We start from the raw sequence: 19533 nt of genomic DNA on the forward strand, positions 1-19533 counted from the left end.
CCTGCACGAGTAGAATGACCAAATAACATTATCACCCAATGACAGTGTTGTGACCTGTGAGAAAGCAGTATTTTCAGTTCAGAGTGAACAGAAGTATCGCCATGCATGAGCTAAACTTAATGAAACAGATGTAAGGCTAAATTAACCTTTCAGCTGCACGGGTTGTCCGAGCTTAAGCTCTGCTAAGATACACTGATAGGTCAATGCATGGAATATTTGCCCTGGGAAATTTTATCTGCAGAAAAAAAGGTTAAATGCAGTCATACATATTTGAAATGTACAATTACAAAGCACATCCTGGGGTTAACAACAGGTAAGATTATCACTTAAACCTTTTCAGCTTTCCCTTGTACATCATAAACTAATTTCAAAAACGTGCAACTTGATATATGTTGTCTACTTTATTTACACATTTTTTATTATGCTTCACATAGTGTATCTGATCATATGCATGCTCAACACGTGGAAATTAATACTTCTCTGGGGGCACTTCTTACCTTGGAAGATTTGAAATCCCAGAGGAGAACATTTATGAGCAATATCTGCCCAGAACTTTGAAGACGTTATGGGTGTAACCTTATCTTTCCATAAAATTAAAGACGTCCTCATATATCCCAAAAATACCTACTTAATTTGTATGTGCAGAATAATATATAGAAGCACCATGTAAGTAGAGAAGCTATGGAGTTCAAAGAACTAAGGAACTGCTCATTGTATCCAACAGCCTTGCCAAAATAAATTAAGCTAAAAATCAATTACCACTTTGATCCTTTAAATAATATGATGGTTTAATGTTTAAAAAATGTATTTTTACAAGATAAATCAAATTGGATGCCATTTGCCTCAGTCATTATTTCTGACTGCTGCTGTTCTTAATAAAACATGTTATTTGTCTCTGTACCATGTACTTCATGGAAAAAGCTGGTAGGTGGGAAATGCAATGGACTCCTAGAGAACAGGCCCAACTCCTTCTACATCATGTTCTGCTGGTTTAACAGCGTAACTCCACTTAAAGATGTATGGAAAAGCAAACATTGTTATACATAGTGTCATAAGGTGTCTTATTCTCACGTATAAAAATGAATTACTTAAAATCTATGCTTCACACTTCAGGGGCAGGGAAAGAAACAAAAAAGGTCTGGATCACCTGAAATTAAAGTCCAGTGCATGTTCAATGCTCTTCAGACTGACAATACAATAGCTGTCAGCAAACTCCAACCAGTTCTTTTCCATGCAGTGCTTTTGCTGAGCATATATCTACTTCTGACAGTACAGTGACAGAATACAGATCTCGTATTCTGTTGTGAATTTTCCTGACAAAATATAACCACAGTCATTCTCACCATTTTTTTAATTTTCAATTACCACCTTTTTATTTCTATTTGTAATTTCAGCCTGAGATTGTTACTGCTTTCTCATAGAAAATAACGTGCGTTTGCAATAAAGCTTTATTTTTCCTAAATAATTTACATTTTAATCTTCAATATGCAAATTAAGTATGCAGTATGCAGACCAGGGCTGCTTAAGTCTGTGAGAAGCCCCCGAGAGAAATACGACCACGTATCTAGAATATGCCACGAGAGGGCAAAAATCCAGTGTGAAGCCGAGCCGCCCCCTCGTACGAATGCTGGTACACCGGCAGAAAACCCCAGCTCCCGTCCCCCGGACTCCCGGCCTAGGGAGCGCTCCGGCGGGCCCGGCCCTTCCCTCCGCGGCCGCGGGCCCCGCCCCTGGCGGCGCCGGCTGATGAGGCGCGGTGCGCGCCGGGCCCGCCGCCGCTCGCCCGCCGCGCCGGTGCCATGCTGCTGCCCTGCGTGCGGAGCGGGGCTGCGCGCCGCCTCGCCCGGGACGTGCCCCGCGCCTGCAGCTGCTCGGCGCAGGGCCCCTCGCTGCGGGGCCGCAGCCGCGGGCCGGCCGGGAAGGTGAGGGGCTGCCGGCGGCGGGAGCCGGGGCGGGGGGGGGGGGGGGGGTCGTGTGTCCCTTCCTCCGCTCGGGCCCGCGGCTCTCGGCTGAGCCCCCCGTGTGCCCCCCCCGGAGCTGAGTCAGGAGTGATGCGGCTCCCTCTGCTTCTCTTGGGTGTGCCAGACTGGAGGTCTGCACTGGTGGGGATAAGCTCTTTTGTATTTAAAATTGAAAGAAATTTTGTCTTCACGTGCTCGGCAAAATTGTTGTAAGTTTAGTTACGTTGTATCTGAATTCTTTTTCACACTTTAAAGTAGTTGTAGTAGTTGATCCTGGTTTACTGAAGAGTTACTCTGTTCATTACGTTAGATAAATTCAAAAACTGAGATAAATAAATACAGAGGTAGCAATAGTTTGAACAGTGTGCTCGCTGCCTCTCTGATGGGTCTCTAAATTTCATGTTGCTTACATTAACGCATGTCCTTTTCTAGGGTCTTGTTCTGGGAGTCTACTCTAGTGAAAAGGATGATGGTGCTGCCCAATTCACTAGTGCAGGAGATGCTTTTGATAGGCTTCTGTCCGGAAAGCTGAGAGCACTTCTGTCCCTGTAAGTGTGTGATAAGCTTCTGAAATGGATTAAAGTATCGACAAATACCAGTAGGAATGGTCTTTTTTTTTTTTCATTATCAGTGTCTGTGTCCATATCACTGTCAGGCTGGTATTTGCTTCTAGAGTTTGGAGGGGACCTCCCATGATAAAACCAAGCACTGAGCAAACATGCAAAATGTTCATGGGACCCGTCCTCTGCTGTGAATCAGCACAGAGCCAAGCATCCCGTTACATTTGTGTGGCACACTGCGTGGTCATGGAGTGAGTGTAGTACTGTAAGATTTATCACAGTAAGGACCTCTGTATTGAAAGAATGCTTTTGTGTCCTAGATGTGGGCCACCTTTGAAGAAAGGCAAAACACGCATATTTCATGGTTTGCATCAGGTATGAACTTTGCGTTTTTGTATGCTAATTGATTGATGTATGAAGTTTGCCTTTACATCTAATTTTAAGCTGAGTTCACTGCTGTGCTTGTATAAATGGCCTACTCTTCTTCTCTCCTTTTGACCCTCTCAACTCCTGTTCTGCACTGCCCGTATTTGCACAGCCTTTTGCACAGTCCTGTACTCCCTCCAGTGTGCTGCAAGTGGAGAGAATGTAAACAAGTCTGCTCCAAAGGTGCTGTACTCTGAATAGCTGCTTCCTGAATGAGCTAAAGCATGGCAGTTTTGGATCTGACATCTGTGCCTCCCGTGTCCAGGGGGGGTGAGTGTGTGAGGAGTTACTGATAGGTACAAAGACCTTCCAGACCTGACAGTTCTAACACAAAGTAGTCCCATCATATGCTTTTGTCAGAGGTTTTAAGTCAGGTGCTTGAAACCTCTGAAAGTAAGACATGGGACAGTTTTTCAAGCAGGACTTTTGTCTGCACAGACATGATAGATCACAAGGTATGAGGTGAGGATTCATCTGCTCAAAGTCAGGCTTTTGGTGCCATTTGAGAAGCCGGGATACCTCTAATGCATATATGTGAAGCTGACCAGTATGGTATGATTTGTGCCTTTTTGGAGTAGTAGCTAAGGCCTAGGCAGGCATGTGATGTGACACTAAGTGTCCCTGTCTAAGTAACTGAATCTCACGCTAGGGCTATTTAAGTAATCTGAAATAAAGCCATTTGTGGTGAGTATTGCCTGCCATGTATAAATTCCTGTGCAGACATCCCATGCAGGTGACACTGGACTTGGTAAAAAGGCTCTCAGAAATTTCATGGAAGCTGAGTGCACTGAAAGTCCCATTATCCCAGTTCTGCATGTAGAATGGGCTCTGAAGTGAGTAGCAAATGTCTGCAAAAGAAGACAGGAGAATGTTAACTGGTATCACTGGTTTTCTGGATAGCTAACACAAGTTTCAGCATTCTTTTGACTAAAAGACTTTACTACAGTGTAGCAGTTTGAAAGCTAATTGTTAGAAGTTGACAGAGATGGAAGGGGAAAGCCTAAAATAATCTTAATTTTTTTAAGAGCTATAGGAGCATACACATATATATATGTTCACACATATATATATATGTATATAGCTTTGAGTTTTATACAAATTTGACTTTGCTCTTAAAAGGCTCCTTTAATCCTCATTGCTTCTTTTTTCCTTCCACTTGCTTGCAGTTTATAAGGCAAGCATTTAGTCTGCCATGCTACATTGTTTTCCTGAGTTCCGGAGAGGTGTACCTCTGTGCCGCTTTCGTTTGCTACCTGGCAAATTGTGCCAGCAGACCCCCCTGAGATGAGCTAAGACACTGAGCTTTTGAAGTTGTTTTATTTCCTTGAACATACTACTGTGCCAAAAAAGGTTACAATTCTCCAGATCAGTTCTGTCCTTTCTTACAGCTTGAAAGCTGGATCTGCTTTCCAAGGACTCTTAGGCTTGCCATTAGGAGTATCAAATTTACCATGTGTTGAGCACAAAGCCCTGTCTGGTCTGTGCAATGCACATGATTATTAACTGGACAACAGAATAACTGACTGCAAGCCTGTGGCAAATGATTGGGAGCACAGGACAGCAGTACCATACTGGCACTCTTAATGAAAAGTGCCTGATATAGAAGAAGTACTGCATGTATTTTAATGATGTGCTTAGTTTGATTTGGAAAGTAAAGTCTTTATAACAGCTCTGCTGTGGCTGTAACAATGAGGAAATGAATCCATTTGTGTTTTGACTTCATCTAGGACTTTCCAAGTGTAGTGGTAGTTGGCTTGGGTAAGAAGAATGCTGGAATAAATGAACAAGAAAACTGGAATGAAGGCAAAGAAAATGTTCGTACAGCTGTTGCAGGTTAACCATTTTAAAAATTTTTTAAACATTTTGTCTATAAAGCAATTGCAGTTCTGCAGCATGTTCCATTTTTGAAGACCAAGTCTAGATATGCCTTTGTTTTGAAATGCACAACTTACTGCATGGTTTGGTAAATGCATTTACTTGTCACTGATATTCATGTAAATTTTTCCTTAGCGAGGCGTTATCAAGAGTGTAAATCAAATCTGAAGACAGGAAACTGCAGTTATTTATATCAAATAACTTTCCTAAACAGTGTGATATTGAAAAGGCACTTGTCTAATTAGTATTTTGAAGCCTGGGAGCATCAGCAATTCACTTTATGGTCACTCTGTGCTTAAGTATGCACATATATTTACTTCTGCCACTTCATTACTGAGATATTTGCATTATAAACTAACATCTTTCACAACATCAGTACTATGATTCAGCATGTTCTCTGTAGACAAAGGAGGGCTTATCTTAATCAAGGATGACTGCTGGATCTAAGTGTGTAAAATAAGAATTAAAAGAGTTCTCACTGAAGACTTTATAATCTGTGATTGGATGACAACTGTATGTCCAAAGTGCTAGCCTGTAGGTGCCATTAACATTGTTAATTAATATTAACACTGTAGCTGACATAAAACACTGTTAAATTACTTGGGAACAAAATAGAATTTATGGAATACATTGTTTTATAAAAGGGCGTATAAACTCATCTGGAAGAAAAGAGCAGTCATATTCTTGGCAAAAATCTAAATTATGACAAATTTCTAATACCTGTAGATAGTCATAATTCATAGCACTCCAGAGTAATAGAGCCTTGCTTTGCTCTAGAATGAGCTTAAAGGAGTCAGAACAACTTTGATTTTTCCTTTTTTATTCTTGTGAAACACTTTAATTATTATAATTTTATCAAGTGGTATTTTTAGTAAAAGTTTGTCAGTATATGGTTATTAGCATTTTTAATTATTCTACTGCATGATCTCTTTAACTGACTTACTTATAAACTCAGATATCTTCAGTTAAAATTATCTTTGCCTTGAAATGGCCCACTGATCACCTCAGACACCTGTTTTGCTGTTCTGTGCAATAGTTGCCCTTCAATTCTGTGCGTATTTTTCAGTTGGCTGCAGGCAGATCCAGGACCTGGAGATTCCTTGTGTGGAAGTAGATCCCTGCGGGGATGCGCAAGCAGCTGCAGAAGGTGCTGTCCTTGGATTGCATGAATATAATGAACTGAAGCAAAAAAAGAAGCCTGTAGTTACTCCTCAGCTACATGGAAGGTGATGGCAAAGGAAAGCTTGCCTATTCATTTGTCTGTTTGCTTGCTTATTTATAAAACTGTGTGCGTGGCATGCTTGTGCGTGAGAAAAACAAAACTGAAAGAGTAGGGCTAGCAACAGTACTCTTGCTAACTCCTACTCATTTGAATTTCCTGAAGAATTTTACATCTCAAGTATATTTATAGTGTTTGTTCTGTGTTTTGATGCCATGTTCAGAGGTTAAGGGTAAATAAATGCTGCTTCATAGAAAAGAAGGGCCAGAATAAAAGTAGAAGTAAAAAAATACCTGAAGAGTAGTTGTCATATACAACAATTTGGTATTGTGTGCCAAAATTCTGGAGAAGAGATGTTTCAAACTCCATAAATGGATAAATCCTTTGGAGAATCAGGAAATACTAACTGACACCAGACCAATGCATTATGGATATATTTTACATAGTTCATGTGTTATATTTTCATTCACAGAGTATAATGCGAGAAGCTGGGGTTCTTCTGGTCTCTAAATAGACATCACTTACTGGAGACCAGAAAGTAGAACCAGAGCTTTTGGTTTCAGAACAATTACCAGAGTGGACTTTGGATATTTTGTATAGAATATTCTGTCATGCATAGGGGAGGTATTTCCTGTATGTACTTTAAACAGGAACAAATCCTTCCTTTCAAAGAAGTTAATGAAATAAAATAAAACCCTCTTGATTAAGCATGTCTAGATAAGCTATATGTAAAATAAACACTCTTCCCATTTTGTAGCACAGCAGATAGTCTGGGGGCTGATTAAATTCATATTAAATAAACATTTCCTGAAAACATAGATGGTCCTATGACCACTTACAACACTGGAAGTAATTTTATTATATAGTAATTTAGGTTGGAAAAGACTTCTGGAGGTCATTCAGTCCAGCTCCAACTTGGATTAGGGATAACCTGGACATTACATACAACATTAAAGTTTGGTCAGGTTGATCAGCCCTTTGTTTAGTCCATATTTGAATATCTCCTGAGCTGAAAATTCCATGTCCTCACTGGGCCATCTGTTCTAGTGCTTAACTTGCCAGTTTCAGTGTCAGCTGACATTTGGCTTCTTAATTACATCCCTCCATATCCAGGCAATATTTCTGTATTCCTGGATTCCTCTACCATTGTCCTGCTCTTTTTAGAGGCAGAATCCAGTTCAAGGCCCTACTTTGTGATAACTTATAAAGCAAGTAAGTTGTCTCAGTAAAATGAAAGGTTTTGTACTGGTTGTCTGGCAAAGTAACCAGAGAGACCTCCCATTTGCTACACAAGCTCTGTGTATGTTTGTTCTGTCATTTGTTGGTGAAGTGCCTTGAGTGCACTATGAAATGAGATCCAAATTCCACTCTTATCACATAATCGTATTTCGGTAAAGGCAAAAACAGAATTGGAGACTTTATATGGTAAATAAAAACTTTCAAGGCTGTTAATGTGATTACAAACTTTGGAAAGGGTATTAAACCTTGTGGTTAAGGATTTAAGCCAATCTTTGGTTAGTCATGATTAGGACAAGACCTAAAGAATTGGATAGATAATTTGACATCTGTCTGCTCTCAGATTTTCCTAGCTTTCTCTGAAGTATTTGGCACTGACTAGAACCAGAGATGAGTTACTAGACTAGATTCCTTGTGATAAGATAACTGTGATATTCTTAACTGCTCCAAATTAATGATACTGCATTTTAAGAAAGAGAATATGTGAATGCTGACATCTTACTTTTGCAAATGTGTATAATTCTGATCATTGTGTGTTGTTGTTCAGTGCTGAAAGTGAAGCCTGGCAAAAAGGTGTTATCTACGCTGAGGGACAGAACCTCGCTCGGTACCTTATGGAGGCTCCAGCTAATTATATAACTCCCATCAAATTTGCTGAACATATTGAACAGAAGCTCAGAAGTTTCAGCAATGTAAAGGTCCACATAAGGTAAATTCCACAGAAATGATTCTTCTGTAGGGTAGAGGACCATAACAGTAAGATAAGATACCTTCCAGGTTATTCAAATCTCATTTTCCCTTTGCTACTTCAAATGACAAAAGCAGGGAGAGTGTTTGGGGAAAAGGTATGAGGGGTGTCCAGAATGGAGGCTGTTCTCAAGAATTAGAAGATGAGCTGTTAGTTTGCAGAGGAAGCAAGATACTGTGATGCAGTAAAATCATTACCTGTCAATTAGTCATGCAGTCAATTACTGCTTAATTAACACGTGCTGTGAAAAGAAGCCTCAGTGAACAGAGGGCTAATATTAATTACCTTTTGTTTTCTTCCCGGGTGGGTTTTTTATGTACCTTTCCTTTTTTTGTGTGGATGTGGTAATAAAACATCTTCTATTTATTGCTGTTACTGTTGGGATTTTTAAAATAGCTTTTAAAAATGTGAGATGGAGCCATAAAAGCCCTTGCAAGTGGATTTGCACAGCTGGTGCTTCTTGCCCCTGAATTTCTACTTTCTGCTCATCAGTGGAAACAGGCTAACTGGTTGTGCAAGTGTTGGAGGCTATTTTGTTGACAAGCAAAAGGCTGAGGGAAATCTTGCTAGCAGAAAGCTAAATGTAACCTGCTGCAATATTGTTACTTCATATGCCTTTAGCATCTATAGCCTCACAGGCAAGTGAAAGATAAGTGTTTCTGATGCAGAAACTGTAGACAAGCTGTTGTTTTTGGGGTTTTTTTTTAAACAAGATAGAACAAAAAGAGCAACTTTGAAGTGGTTTTCTGCCTCACAAAAATGGTAGTAATGGTTGGATTTAAATTACAGTTTCCAAAATAACTAACTAAAATGAATTGGTTTGTGTACAAACCTTCAAGAATCATGATCTCTTAAAAAAAAACCACCTTGGTCAAAGTGTCCAGTTGAAAAAAAACAAAAAACCCAAACTAATATGTTTTTATTCCAGACCGGAGTCTTGGATAACAACACAAGAGATGGGAGCATTCCTGAGTGTAGCTAAGGGTTCAGCTGAACCTCCCATCTTTCTGGAGATTCACTATTCAGGGGGTGCTGATACAAATGACTCCCCATTGGTATTTGTAGGAAAAGGAGTTACATTTGACAGGTATGTATGCTAATATTTTAACTACTAGAGGGAGAAAATGTTTTTCTGCTATTCATGTTCAACAGGGAGATGCTTTTCCTTTGCTCAGCACATCTTCCAATGCCATTCCACTGAACTTGTGTTATATAGTAGCTTGTGCTGTCTTTCCTGGGGATGAGACAACATCAATTGTCCAAAGTAGGAATTAATAAGGTATCATCTTGTAAGGGGAAAAAGGAAATTCAGAGAGAAAGAAAATAAAGAAGGTGCTATTTTTTTTTCTTTTCCTGAGCAAACCTGTGGATGAAGAATTTACATGTTTAGAATTGCAGTATGTCACTGGACATCTAGATGATGCTTAAGGAAATAGAAAATAGTTCATTCTTTGCAGCAATTCCTTATAACTACTTTCCATGTCACATACTACTGAAGAATATATCAGTCAGTTCCCCATCCATATGTTGATTTTACCAAGTGTACTGTTTTTTTCTTGTTTTGTGCACTGCTGTTATGAAGACCAATTAGTTAGTCCACTGCAGTTTACCTGGACTTTTATGGTCTCCTAATGATGAGGAAGTAATATTTTATCTGAAATGAAAACCCAGATACCTTGCTTTCAGTACACTTACTAGGGTTGCAGGAGTATTTGGAGCACCAGGTCTAGCATTTACTGATATTTGGTGTTAACACATACTGATGGACAGAACATCATCAGTGTATGTGATATCGAACTTGAGCTGTTTGTTCCAGCGGTGGCATTTCACTGAAGCCGTCATCGGGTATGGATGCAATGAGAGCAGATATGGGAGGGGCAGCAACTGTCTGTTCAGCCATTGTGACAGCAGCAGCTCTAAATCTACCTCTCAACATAATTGGTAAGTGTGTTTGTGTGGAGAATCCAAAAATCTTAGTTCTACAAAGTTTTGTGAGAGAGAACATTCCTAGTATTAGCAATGGTAAAAGCCATGTAGAAACATCATGGACACTTGCACACCTACTTCTCTCATTCCCTTGCTCAACCTCTCTTCCATTTTTACTTGCATACAAAAACACTGCTATTCTTTACTTGAATAAAATATTGGAACACCAAATTAAGATTTTTAAGGTATGATATTTAGATCTTAAGTGAGAAATGCTTGTCAATAAAGTGAGTACCAATCCTTCATTACAAGAAGGAGTGTGCATGTCTGTGTAAGCAGACAGTATGAAAAGGAGTTCGCTGAGCTACCTCCATGAGTGCTTGTCACAACTGAACAGGAAGAGGGATCAGCTTTAGTTTCCTTAGGTGACTATCTCAGCAGAAAACTAAAACAAATGAAACCAGTCTGCTGATACTATTATGTATGTGCAATGTTTTTTTTTTCCAGAAAAAAAGCTTATTTTTTTCTGCAGAGATAAAATTAAATGTGCTGATTCAGACGCTGTGGCAAGACCAGCTGGCAATGACATGTAACATGTTCTAGGATAAGTTTTAGTTTGAGAAGCTGAACTTGGGAGTTAACTGGTACTTTAGTCACTTCTATGCTTCAACCAGAAGAGGGCAGCGATGCCCACACGCATCCTCACAGCGTTCCTCACCTTTGTGTGCGATGGGAAGGGCTGGCAGTGGAGCCTGTACATTCACGCCACTGAGAAGTGGTGCTCCACTTGTGGACCTTGTGCCAGGTGCAGGTTTTCCCTAGGAGTGGTGGAGTGCCTTTCATTCCATGATCCCAGTTGTAGTTGCAGTTTTGATGCTGAGCCTGTTTTCTTGCTCATTTCTAGTTGCTCTTGGTGTGGCTGGAGATATGTGACAACCCTGGACCCCTCTGGACATTATACAATGAGCAGAGTTCAAATGGCTCAGAGTGTTTATTTGAGAAGTTTTTAATTTCAGAAAGAAAGAAGTTCCATGTGAATAATTATATATGGGAGACATAATATTTATTGCTCCTCTGATATGACTTGTCTGGGAAAAAAGTAGAAGAAAATCTTAGTGATAAAATAGTGTAGGTGAGAGAGCATGGTGGTGCATCATGCACCACCACGAGTTTCCCTGATTGAAAACTGGACCATGTGTCTTTCATTAACCAGGAAAATTTGGATTTTGAGCTTAATTTCAAAACAACACTTCTACTGTTTTCTTAAGGAGGTGTTTGGGGTTTATCTAAGTGGGTTTTTTTCTATAACTTTTCTGAGAAGAAAATTAGTAATTCACTTTTCTTTTTGTCTCTGAGGTTTGGCACCCCTCTGTGAAAATATGCCCAGTGGTAAGGCAAACAAGCCTGGGGATGTAGTTAGAGCCAAGAATGGAAAAACAATACAGGTATGCCTGTGAAACTTGGATTTTGAGTACTTTTAATGAATTGGTGTAATCAACCAAGTTGACTGCAGTCAGAGTACGTTTGAAACAAACCCTTAAAGATAAGCAGTGCAAATGTACTGTTTTTAAAAATGTAAGAAGCATGTTATTAACTAGAAATTACTATCTTAGGATTTTTTTCAGATATAGATTGAAGAGATGAGGCATGTTTTATAAATTGCTAGGAAAAGCTGCAAAGTAAGGTCATTTACTGAGCATGCTGGAAAAGCTTGTTTGGCACAAGAGGTTGTTAAAATGCTCTTACATACAGGCTCTCAGTCTGAATGAATAACATTAATTGCTTCCAGCAGACCCTTCAGAACAATTCCTTGCTATCTGGAGTAACTGATGAGAGTAAGGCATCCATTTTCTTCTGATAGAACCAACATCTTTACACTGCCAAAATGCTCAGAACAATCAGAACTCTGAGTCATAGGGGCTGTTTGTTCAAAGGAGCTTGCCAAATCAGTATCCAAGATACATATTTTGTATTTATTACAAATGGTTCCATACTCATCTAATAGAATAAATTGTACTGAAAGTCATTGTGTGGTAGATCACTGATTTAATGCAGAATTAGATGGGTTAATATTTCCTTCTGTCTGAATTTCTGTGATTCTGCCACTTTTGACTTGCTGAACCTTCCATTTCTTTGACGTTCATCTCTGAAAACTGAGTTCAGTCACCCTCTGCTTTGAAAGGGAAAAAGACTGGCCATGTATTTCCCCACCAAGAAGAAATTTGCAAGAAAGTGCTGGTAGCTCAGAGCGCATGATGCAGCCTATGTGCTCCACTGAGGCACCTCTCCGGGCTCTTCTGAGGAGCCAGCAGTACAGAGACCCAGCATGTGGAGGAGGTTGCAGTGCTGAAAGATGACTTAACCTCAGCTACAGATATGCTTTTACTTTATAAACATTACTGCATATCAATACTATGTTTTCTTCTTTTTTTTTTTTTTCAGTGTAGTTTGAGTAAATTTTCATTACCTGAAGTTCCTAGGGCCTCTAGCCAACAACTATTTAAGATAATATGTGAGAAATACATCAGTGAAAGAGATGTTTACAGTACTTTATCTGGTTTTTTTACTAATTTTGCCCTTGAAGGTAGATAACACAGATGCAGAAGGAAGACTGCTCTTAGCTGATGCTCTCTGTTACGCCCACAATTTTAATGCAAGGGCCATTGTGAATGCTGCAACATTAACAGGTAAGCAGTGTCCCTTCCCTGCTCATTTTGCAAGTCAGTTTTGTGTTACTTATTAGTTGGGCTGTGGATTAGTTGCACTGTGTATGTAAATCCAACCTTAATTCAGAGGCAACTGGGATGATTTTGCATGTTGCAGGACAACAGCGAGCACAGCTTGTGTGTCTCTGGAGTGGGGAGGGGACATGTAGGACATGCAGAGTACGTGCTCAGCAGTGGAGATGAAGTTGGGCTGGCTCAGCCCAGCTGGAACCAAGAGCAGAAAAACCTACACAGCCTTCAATGTTTCTGCACAGTGTTTCCCTGTGCTTCTTCCATCTCTGAGCTAAACCCTCCCAGCTCCCAGGGCTGTGTGATGCAGAGGTAGTGGCGTGTTCATGGAAGAATTCTGCCCAGTTCATATGGCACAGACCACTCTGGAGCTCAGGTTCCTGAGCAGCTTTGCTGAGTGCCTGAGCTCTGACGTAGCCAGTGCCAGTATGTGAGCTAGCTCAGGCTTCCATGATGACAGGAGAGTCGTCATCATCTTCCCCAGAACTGGTATGACTGAAGTACCTCCTATGTTTTGTGCAGTTTGCATACTTCTAGGCGTTTTGAAACGTGTTTTAATTGTTTAATCTCTACAGTTGCATAATAATGAGGTTGTAAATTTAAATTTAAAACCAGCAATTGTGTATGCAGCTCATGAACTCACTAACAAGCTGTCATGGGTGAGGTGACTGTAGCTGAAATAAAAGCAAACACGGAAGAGTAATTCCGACAGGACTCCACTGTGTTGCTTAATGAATATGCTAAGCAAAATAATCATGCTTATAGAGATTCTCTGCTATAGATTCACGGCTTTAAATTATGTTCCATCAGTTTTACGTGTTCAAATGCTGTGGAAAATTTCAATAACAAAAAGGAAACTGATTTTAAGATTGTTGGTTTGTATAAAAGTGTTCCCACCTGGGATCCTTGGGCACTGAGCAGGAAGAAGGAGGGCTCCCATAGAAATTTCTTTGACATATTTCGTTAAACTACTTTTTTATTTTTTTCATCTCACTGAGGATTGAGTGTTGGTATTAGAGAAGCAGTTCTGGGGCATCAAATAGGAAAATATGTATGTAATCTCTAGTATTTTGATAAGGATTATTTTAATAAAGTAAATATTTAATAAAGTAAGTTTACACATGATGTGCTAAAGTCGACTTAAGTGAAATTCACAAAAGAGAAGGTATGAGCTCAAAAATTATTGAGGTCTATAAACTGGAAAAAGCCCACTCACTTGTATTTTCTACATGAAAATAATATCTAGATTTATTTTAGAGGATAGTTATTGTTTAATACATTATCTTAGAAATATTTCTAAGAAACATTAAGCTGAAATCAGAAAATTTAGTTTCATGGGAAACAATATAATTTTTATGATTTCTTGTGTCTTTTAGACTATATAAATGTTTTAAAAATTGTTCAGACTTTCAAATATATGAGTGTACTAAAGTCTTCAGGTTTTGCAGTCTGTTACTGATAATGGGAGTTAAAACGGGGAAGTTCTGTGAGGAGTCAGGATGCAGGGAATAGCTCAGGTTCACCTTTGCCTTTGTCATATAAGCTCGAAGGTGTTTCTTTAGGTGCCATGGATGTTGCATTGGGATCTGCTGCAACTGGAGTGTTCACAAATTCATCTTGGCTTTGGACTCACCTCTATGAGGTAGGCCATCTGCATTATTATTAAATCATAATAGTAATAATTCAGTTATATATCTTATTGAAAAGTTAGTACATTACTGAAAGTCTTTATGCAAATTGAAAGATGTTATACATTTTGAAATTTTAGAGGAATGATGTCAATCCTATATTTACTTGAAAACAATGTTGACTATTACTAGCTCTTCAGTGAGATGTAATATCATACACCAAACATCTCAAGGATCTGCATGTTCTGATAACTTACTGCATATGCATAAGCTCTGGACTACTGGCAGTAATTAGTTCACGTTAAAAAGATAATTGATCTTGCTTAAAAACATGGAGACAAATTCAGAGAGGACTTGTGAGTGGCTGAAGTGTGATGGATCAAGGAAGCTTCTGAGGGGAAGAATTTCTGTTGTCAGGGAAAAGGAAAAACAGATAAAAAATGTGGTCTTTTGATGTTGCCTTTTGGATAACACCTAAAAGCAGGATTGCCTGGTTTGTTTTGCTAACAGTGTATTCCCAAAAACGTAATATATTGGGCTGAAGATTTTTAGACTGATAAAACCTAAACAAAAAGAAGCATGCATGAAACCAGGGCTTACAAGTGCAGTAAAAAAAAAAATAATAATTTTCCCAAATTATGATTGGTTTTTTTTTTCAGGCCAGCATTTTGACAGGGGACAGAGTTTGGAGGATGCCTCTTTTTGAACATTACACAAAACAAGTAACAGACTGTCCTCTTGCAGATGTTAGTAACATTGGAAAGTACAGCAGGTAAGATGAACCAATATCTTTCATGTGCCCCTTTCTTTCACCGTATTTGTTTAATATGTGTGCTGTTGGAGTTGCTCTGGAAACAATACATTTTTCCTCTTCCCACAGAGCTGGAGGAGCATGCACAGCTGCTGCATTCCTGAAGGAATTTGTGACTGCCTCTCACTGGGCTCATTTGGATATAGCTGGGGTGATGTCGAATAAAGATGAGGTGCCCTATCTTCGGAAGGGCATGGCAGGGCGACCCACGAGAATGCTTGTAGAGTTTGCAGCTCGATTAAGTCAAGATAGTCATAATGCCAAATAAAAATACGTGTTCTAAAATCATCCACTCTGCCTTAAGGAAAAAAAATCTTAAAAGGTATAATTTGTAAATGAATGCCTCAAGCATATTTCCACTATGACAATTAAAAATGCATTTTATAAATTATTACTTGGGTAAGAATATCTCAACTTTGAGATTTGTCATCCCATATTATGCATCTTAAAATAGAAATTATTCTGTTTGAACTATTAAGGTATTTAATACCAAAACATGATAATGAAAATTATTGAGATGCCTATTTTATATGTAAAGTAGGCATAATTATTGTAAACAATAAATACCTTATTTGGATGTAAGTTTTGATTGAGAGAGAATAACCAATAGATGATAGATGTGCCTCAGTTTTGGGTGAACTGTAGGTGGTGTCAACAGTAACTCTGCAAAGTTGTTCATAAAAACACCATTCTGACATTTTTTCCTTAGACTGCTGTTTGTATGTACTGAGGCAGAAATGGTGCTGCATCATTTTAGGCTGTTGTAATTAGTGTGATCAGCATGGCTTCAGCACAGAATTATGTAGTAAGTTCTGAACACGTCAACAAGAGTGTATCTTGTAACTCTTTCACAGAAAGCTAGTGAATGCAAGTTAGTGTTTGTGGGTTTTTTAGAGGAATCTGCTGCCATCTCACACGGCTTTTGTTGTCCTGATAGTTCCTGTCTTTACTGGTGTGAGGTGGCCACACTCCAAGCAGGGACAGTATTCCCAGAATCATTCAAACGTCAAACAGACCTGACACTTAAAACGTGGGCTGATGTTTTCTTGACAGTTTGGGGGATCCAAGTCTAGAAGATGGGGATTTGTTTCTGTTTAGGGTGGGGTTTGGGGGGTTTTTTGTTAAATGTTGTGGAACAAGTGATAGTGAACCAGTGCTTACCCAGGCTCACATCTGTGAGATGCAGGCAGGGCAAAGGCAGGAGAAGGATGGTCCCTCGGGGAAGAATGGCTTTGCTGTCTCTGCTTGCCTTGTTCCAGCAAGGCCAGTGGTATCCTGGGCAGAGTATGGCCAGCAGATTGAAGGAGGGGATCCTCCCCCCCCTCCTCTGCCCTAGTGAGGCCACTTCTGGAGTGCTCTGTCCAGTTCTGGACTCAGCGCAAAAAAGATGCGGAGCTACTGGAGAGGGGCCAGCAGAGGGCTGTGAAGGGGATGGAGGGTCCAGAACATCTCTCTTATGAGGAGAGACTGCAGGAGATGGGCCTGCTTAGTCTGGAGAAGAGAAGACTAAGCAGGGATCTCATCAATTTATTAAAGTATCTCTTAGACACGTGCCCAGCGCCAGGGCGAGGAGTGATGGCCATAAGCCAACCCACACACAGTGGTGGTTGCCCGAGGGTCCGGCCCTCAGCGGGCGAGGCCGCTCCGGGTCCGCCCCTCTCCCGCCGCATGCGCGGCCGCCCCTTCCGCCATGGCGGGCGCGCTGGGTGGGATGTTCGGCTCCCAGGCTCCGGGGCCGCCGCCGCCGGGGCCGCCCGGCCCGCCCGGCCTCATCCCGCCGCCCGCGGGACCGCGCAACCCCAACAACACGCTGGTGGACGAGCTGGAAGCCTCCTTCGAGGTGAGGGGGGGCAGCCGCGGGCGGGCGCTGTCCTGCCGGCGCCGGCCCCTGCAGCCGCTCAGCGTGGTGCTTCCCTCCCCGCAGGCCTGCTTCGCCTCGCTGGTGAGCCAGGACTACGTGAACGGCACGGACCAGGAGGAGATCCGCACCGGTGAGCCCTGGGGAGGAGCAGGGCCTGGCCCCTTCCCGGTGCAACGCTGCTCGGAGCAGTGGCAGGAAAGAAACCCACCCGGGAACGACCGGGGTCTGGTGGGAAGGTCTGACTGTGCCAGTTGGTTCCTGGGGTTGGGTGGGTTATTACTGGCGTGCGGTGAAACGCGTGTTTCAAGCACCCGGGAAGTGATGTGATGCATTTGGAAGCTGTATGAAGCATTAACGGGAGGGGGGAAGGGCCAGGCCAGGCTGCTCAGTAGCGGTGCTTTAGGAATTGAGTGGCGCACCTCCGTGGAGGCGGAATAAATATTGGTATGAACAGGAGATTGAAAAGTGGCCCTTGACTACTCTTTAGAAGTGCAATTGCCCCTGAAAATTTTCTGAAGGTTTACTGAAGTGGCGTTTCAAAACCGACATAAATGCTTTTCAAAACTCCTTTCTGCATTATTTGGTCATATTCATTTGCTGGCATGGAACAGCTTTTATTACCAAAACAGTAGTGTGTAATATATGAGGGCAGAATATTCTCCTCAATAGGGGCACATTTTAGAACCCTACATTGAGCTTGTTGCTTAGGCATGCAGAAATGTTTTCTTTATTCACCCAAGTTCCATTAATTATTTTATTACTCCTTGTCAGAAATAAAATAAAACTTGGGAGGAAGTGTTGTCCTGCGCTTCTAAAAGAACTTGTAAGTTTGTAAAGCAGTGTTTTACACCGATGCTTACTGGTTTTATAAATACATCATTTTAGATATTCTGAAGATTTTCTTTCTAGAAAGTACTGTGAAAAGTGTTTTTAATAGACCACTACCATTAGCAGCCTGGAATCTTATTTTTCTGGAACCTGTTCTTTCAATATTGTTGTTATATGTTTAGGTGTTGATCAGTGCATCCAAAAGTTTCTGGATGTTGCAAGACAAACTGAATGCTTTTTTCTACAAAAAAGACTGCAGCTATCAGTCCAGAAACCAGAACAAGTAATTAAAGAGGTATGTTAATTTACCTGTCTTGTGCTAAAGCAGATACACCATGTACCTTAATCACCTTGTTCATATTAATTAATTAATTAATTTTCTCAACGTGATGCTGTACCTTAACTTGGTAGAACTTGACTGTTTCCATAACTCTCACCATGAACCTGGAGAAGGTGGATGCCTGCTGCTGTGTGGAGTATTGGAACATGACTGATAATTCATCGGAAGAGACAAACCAGTTAGTCAGATTTTGCTGGAGGTGGTGATCTCTGAAATATGTGACATAGGTGAACAGCACTAGTGCATTCACAATGCTTTCCCTCTGTAGCACTAGACACATCTCCATTATTCCATTTTTCCACTCTAAGATCAGCTTGAAAACTCAAGGTCTAAAAAAGTTTTACATGCTCTTTATGTGAGGTGGTTATTCTTATGAATACAGTCTGTTTACTAATACACAATTTTTTTCATCCACAGGATGTTTCAGAATTAAGAAATGAATTGCAGAGAAAAGAAGCATTAATTCAGAAGCATTTGAGTAAACTGCGACACTGGCAGCAGGTCCTGGAAGACATCAGTGTGCAGCACAAAAAGCCTGCAGAAATGCCTCAAGGTCCATTAGCTTACCTAGAACAAGCATCTGCGAATATTCCTGCTCCAATGAAGCAAACATAATCTTGAATTTTACACAGCTCAATATTTTAAAAGCATTCTTTGTATGCTTTCTGTATAATGTAATTTGTACTGCAAATATAGTTAAAACAATTAAGCCAAATAAATTATCTTTTATTACAAAAGTATGGGTTGGTTTTATGTTTCCATGGAAAATATTCAGAGTTGCTGTTCAGGGTGCTTTCTGGTAGAAGTGTGTCTCCCAGGGTACATCCTGTTCCTTCTAGAGAGGGTGGCCCTTGCTCTCCTCTCTGTCTTTTTGGTATGATCAAAATACTTGCAAAGATTAGTGTTTGATTTTACTAGAATATTTAAATGTTTTGTGAACCAGTAATTATCCATGAGTACTACTGCAGAAACACCCTTAAGAATTGTCTGTATGTAGGTCAGACACTGTTTTGAAGTGAATTGTCATTCTCCACCAGACTGGCTCACCTCATGGAAGGTGTCTTGCAATACACAAATTTGGTTCTTATAGGATGAATTGAAATGGAAAAATGCACACAAAAGGGTGGGATATATAATGCAGGCCTAATGTAACTGATGTTCTGTCTCTCAGGCTACTGTAGAGGTGGTCCAAAATACCTACCCTCAAAATAAAGACTACTCATTGTGGAGGTAGGGTCACCAGTGCTGTCCAATATACAGAATTATGTTCAATTTCAGTGCTCTATTTAGTAAGTTGAATGTAGCCAAAAAAGATTTTGGAGGTAGAAATAGCAAAAGAGTCCTGTCTGTACTACTAAGCAACAAATTTAATTCATTCA

General features: G+C 40.4%; 2 protein-coding genes across 2 annotated transcripts; both read left to right on the forward strand.

The window, feature by feature from the left end:
- Positions 1-1779: 1779 nt before the first annotated feature.
- Positions 1780-15822, forward strand: LAP3 (leucine aminopeptidase 3). Its single transcript, XM_048304534.1, has 13 exons — positions 1780-1922; positions 2394-2509; positions 2842-2896; positions 4675-4780; positions 5889-6048; positions 7825-7986; positions 8954-9112; positions 9842-9966; positions 11308-11396; positions 12536-12638; positions 14249-14328; positions 14974-15086; positions 15195-15822. The coding sequence occupies exons 1-13, from the start codon at positions 1800-1802 to the stop codon at positions 15391-15393; spliced, it is 1590 nt and encodes a 529-aa protein (XP_048160491.1). The 5' UTR covers positions 1780-1799; the 3' UTR covers positions 15394-15822.
- A 978-nt stretch (positions 15823-16800) lies between these two features.
- MED28 (mediator complex subunit 28) lies at positions 16801-18891 on the forward strand. The gene is made up of 4 exons (XM_048304535.1): positions 16801-16965; positions 17050-17116; positions 17997-18109; positions 18572-18891. Exons 1-4 carry the CDS (start codon positions 16816-16818, stop codon positions 18767-18769), a joined length of 528 nt encoding a protein of 175 aa, XP_048160492.1. The 5' UTR covers positions 16801-16815; the 3' UTR covers positions 18770-18891.
- Positions 18892-19533: the final 642 nt, after the last annotated feature.

Source organism: Corvus hawaiiensis, chromosome 5, assembly GCF_020740725.1.
Source record: "Corvus hawaiiensis isolate bCorHaw1 chromosome 5, bCorHaw1.pri.cur, whole genome shotgun sequence".
Taxonomy (NCBI): Eukaryota; Metazoa; Chordata; class Aves; order Passeriformes; family Corvidae; genus Corvus; species Corvus hawaiiensis.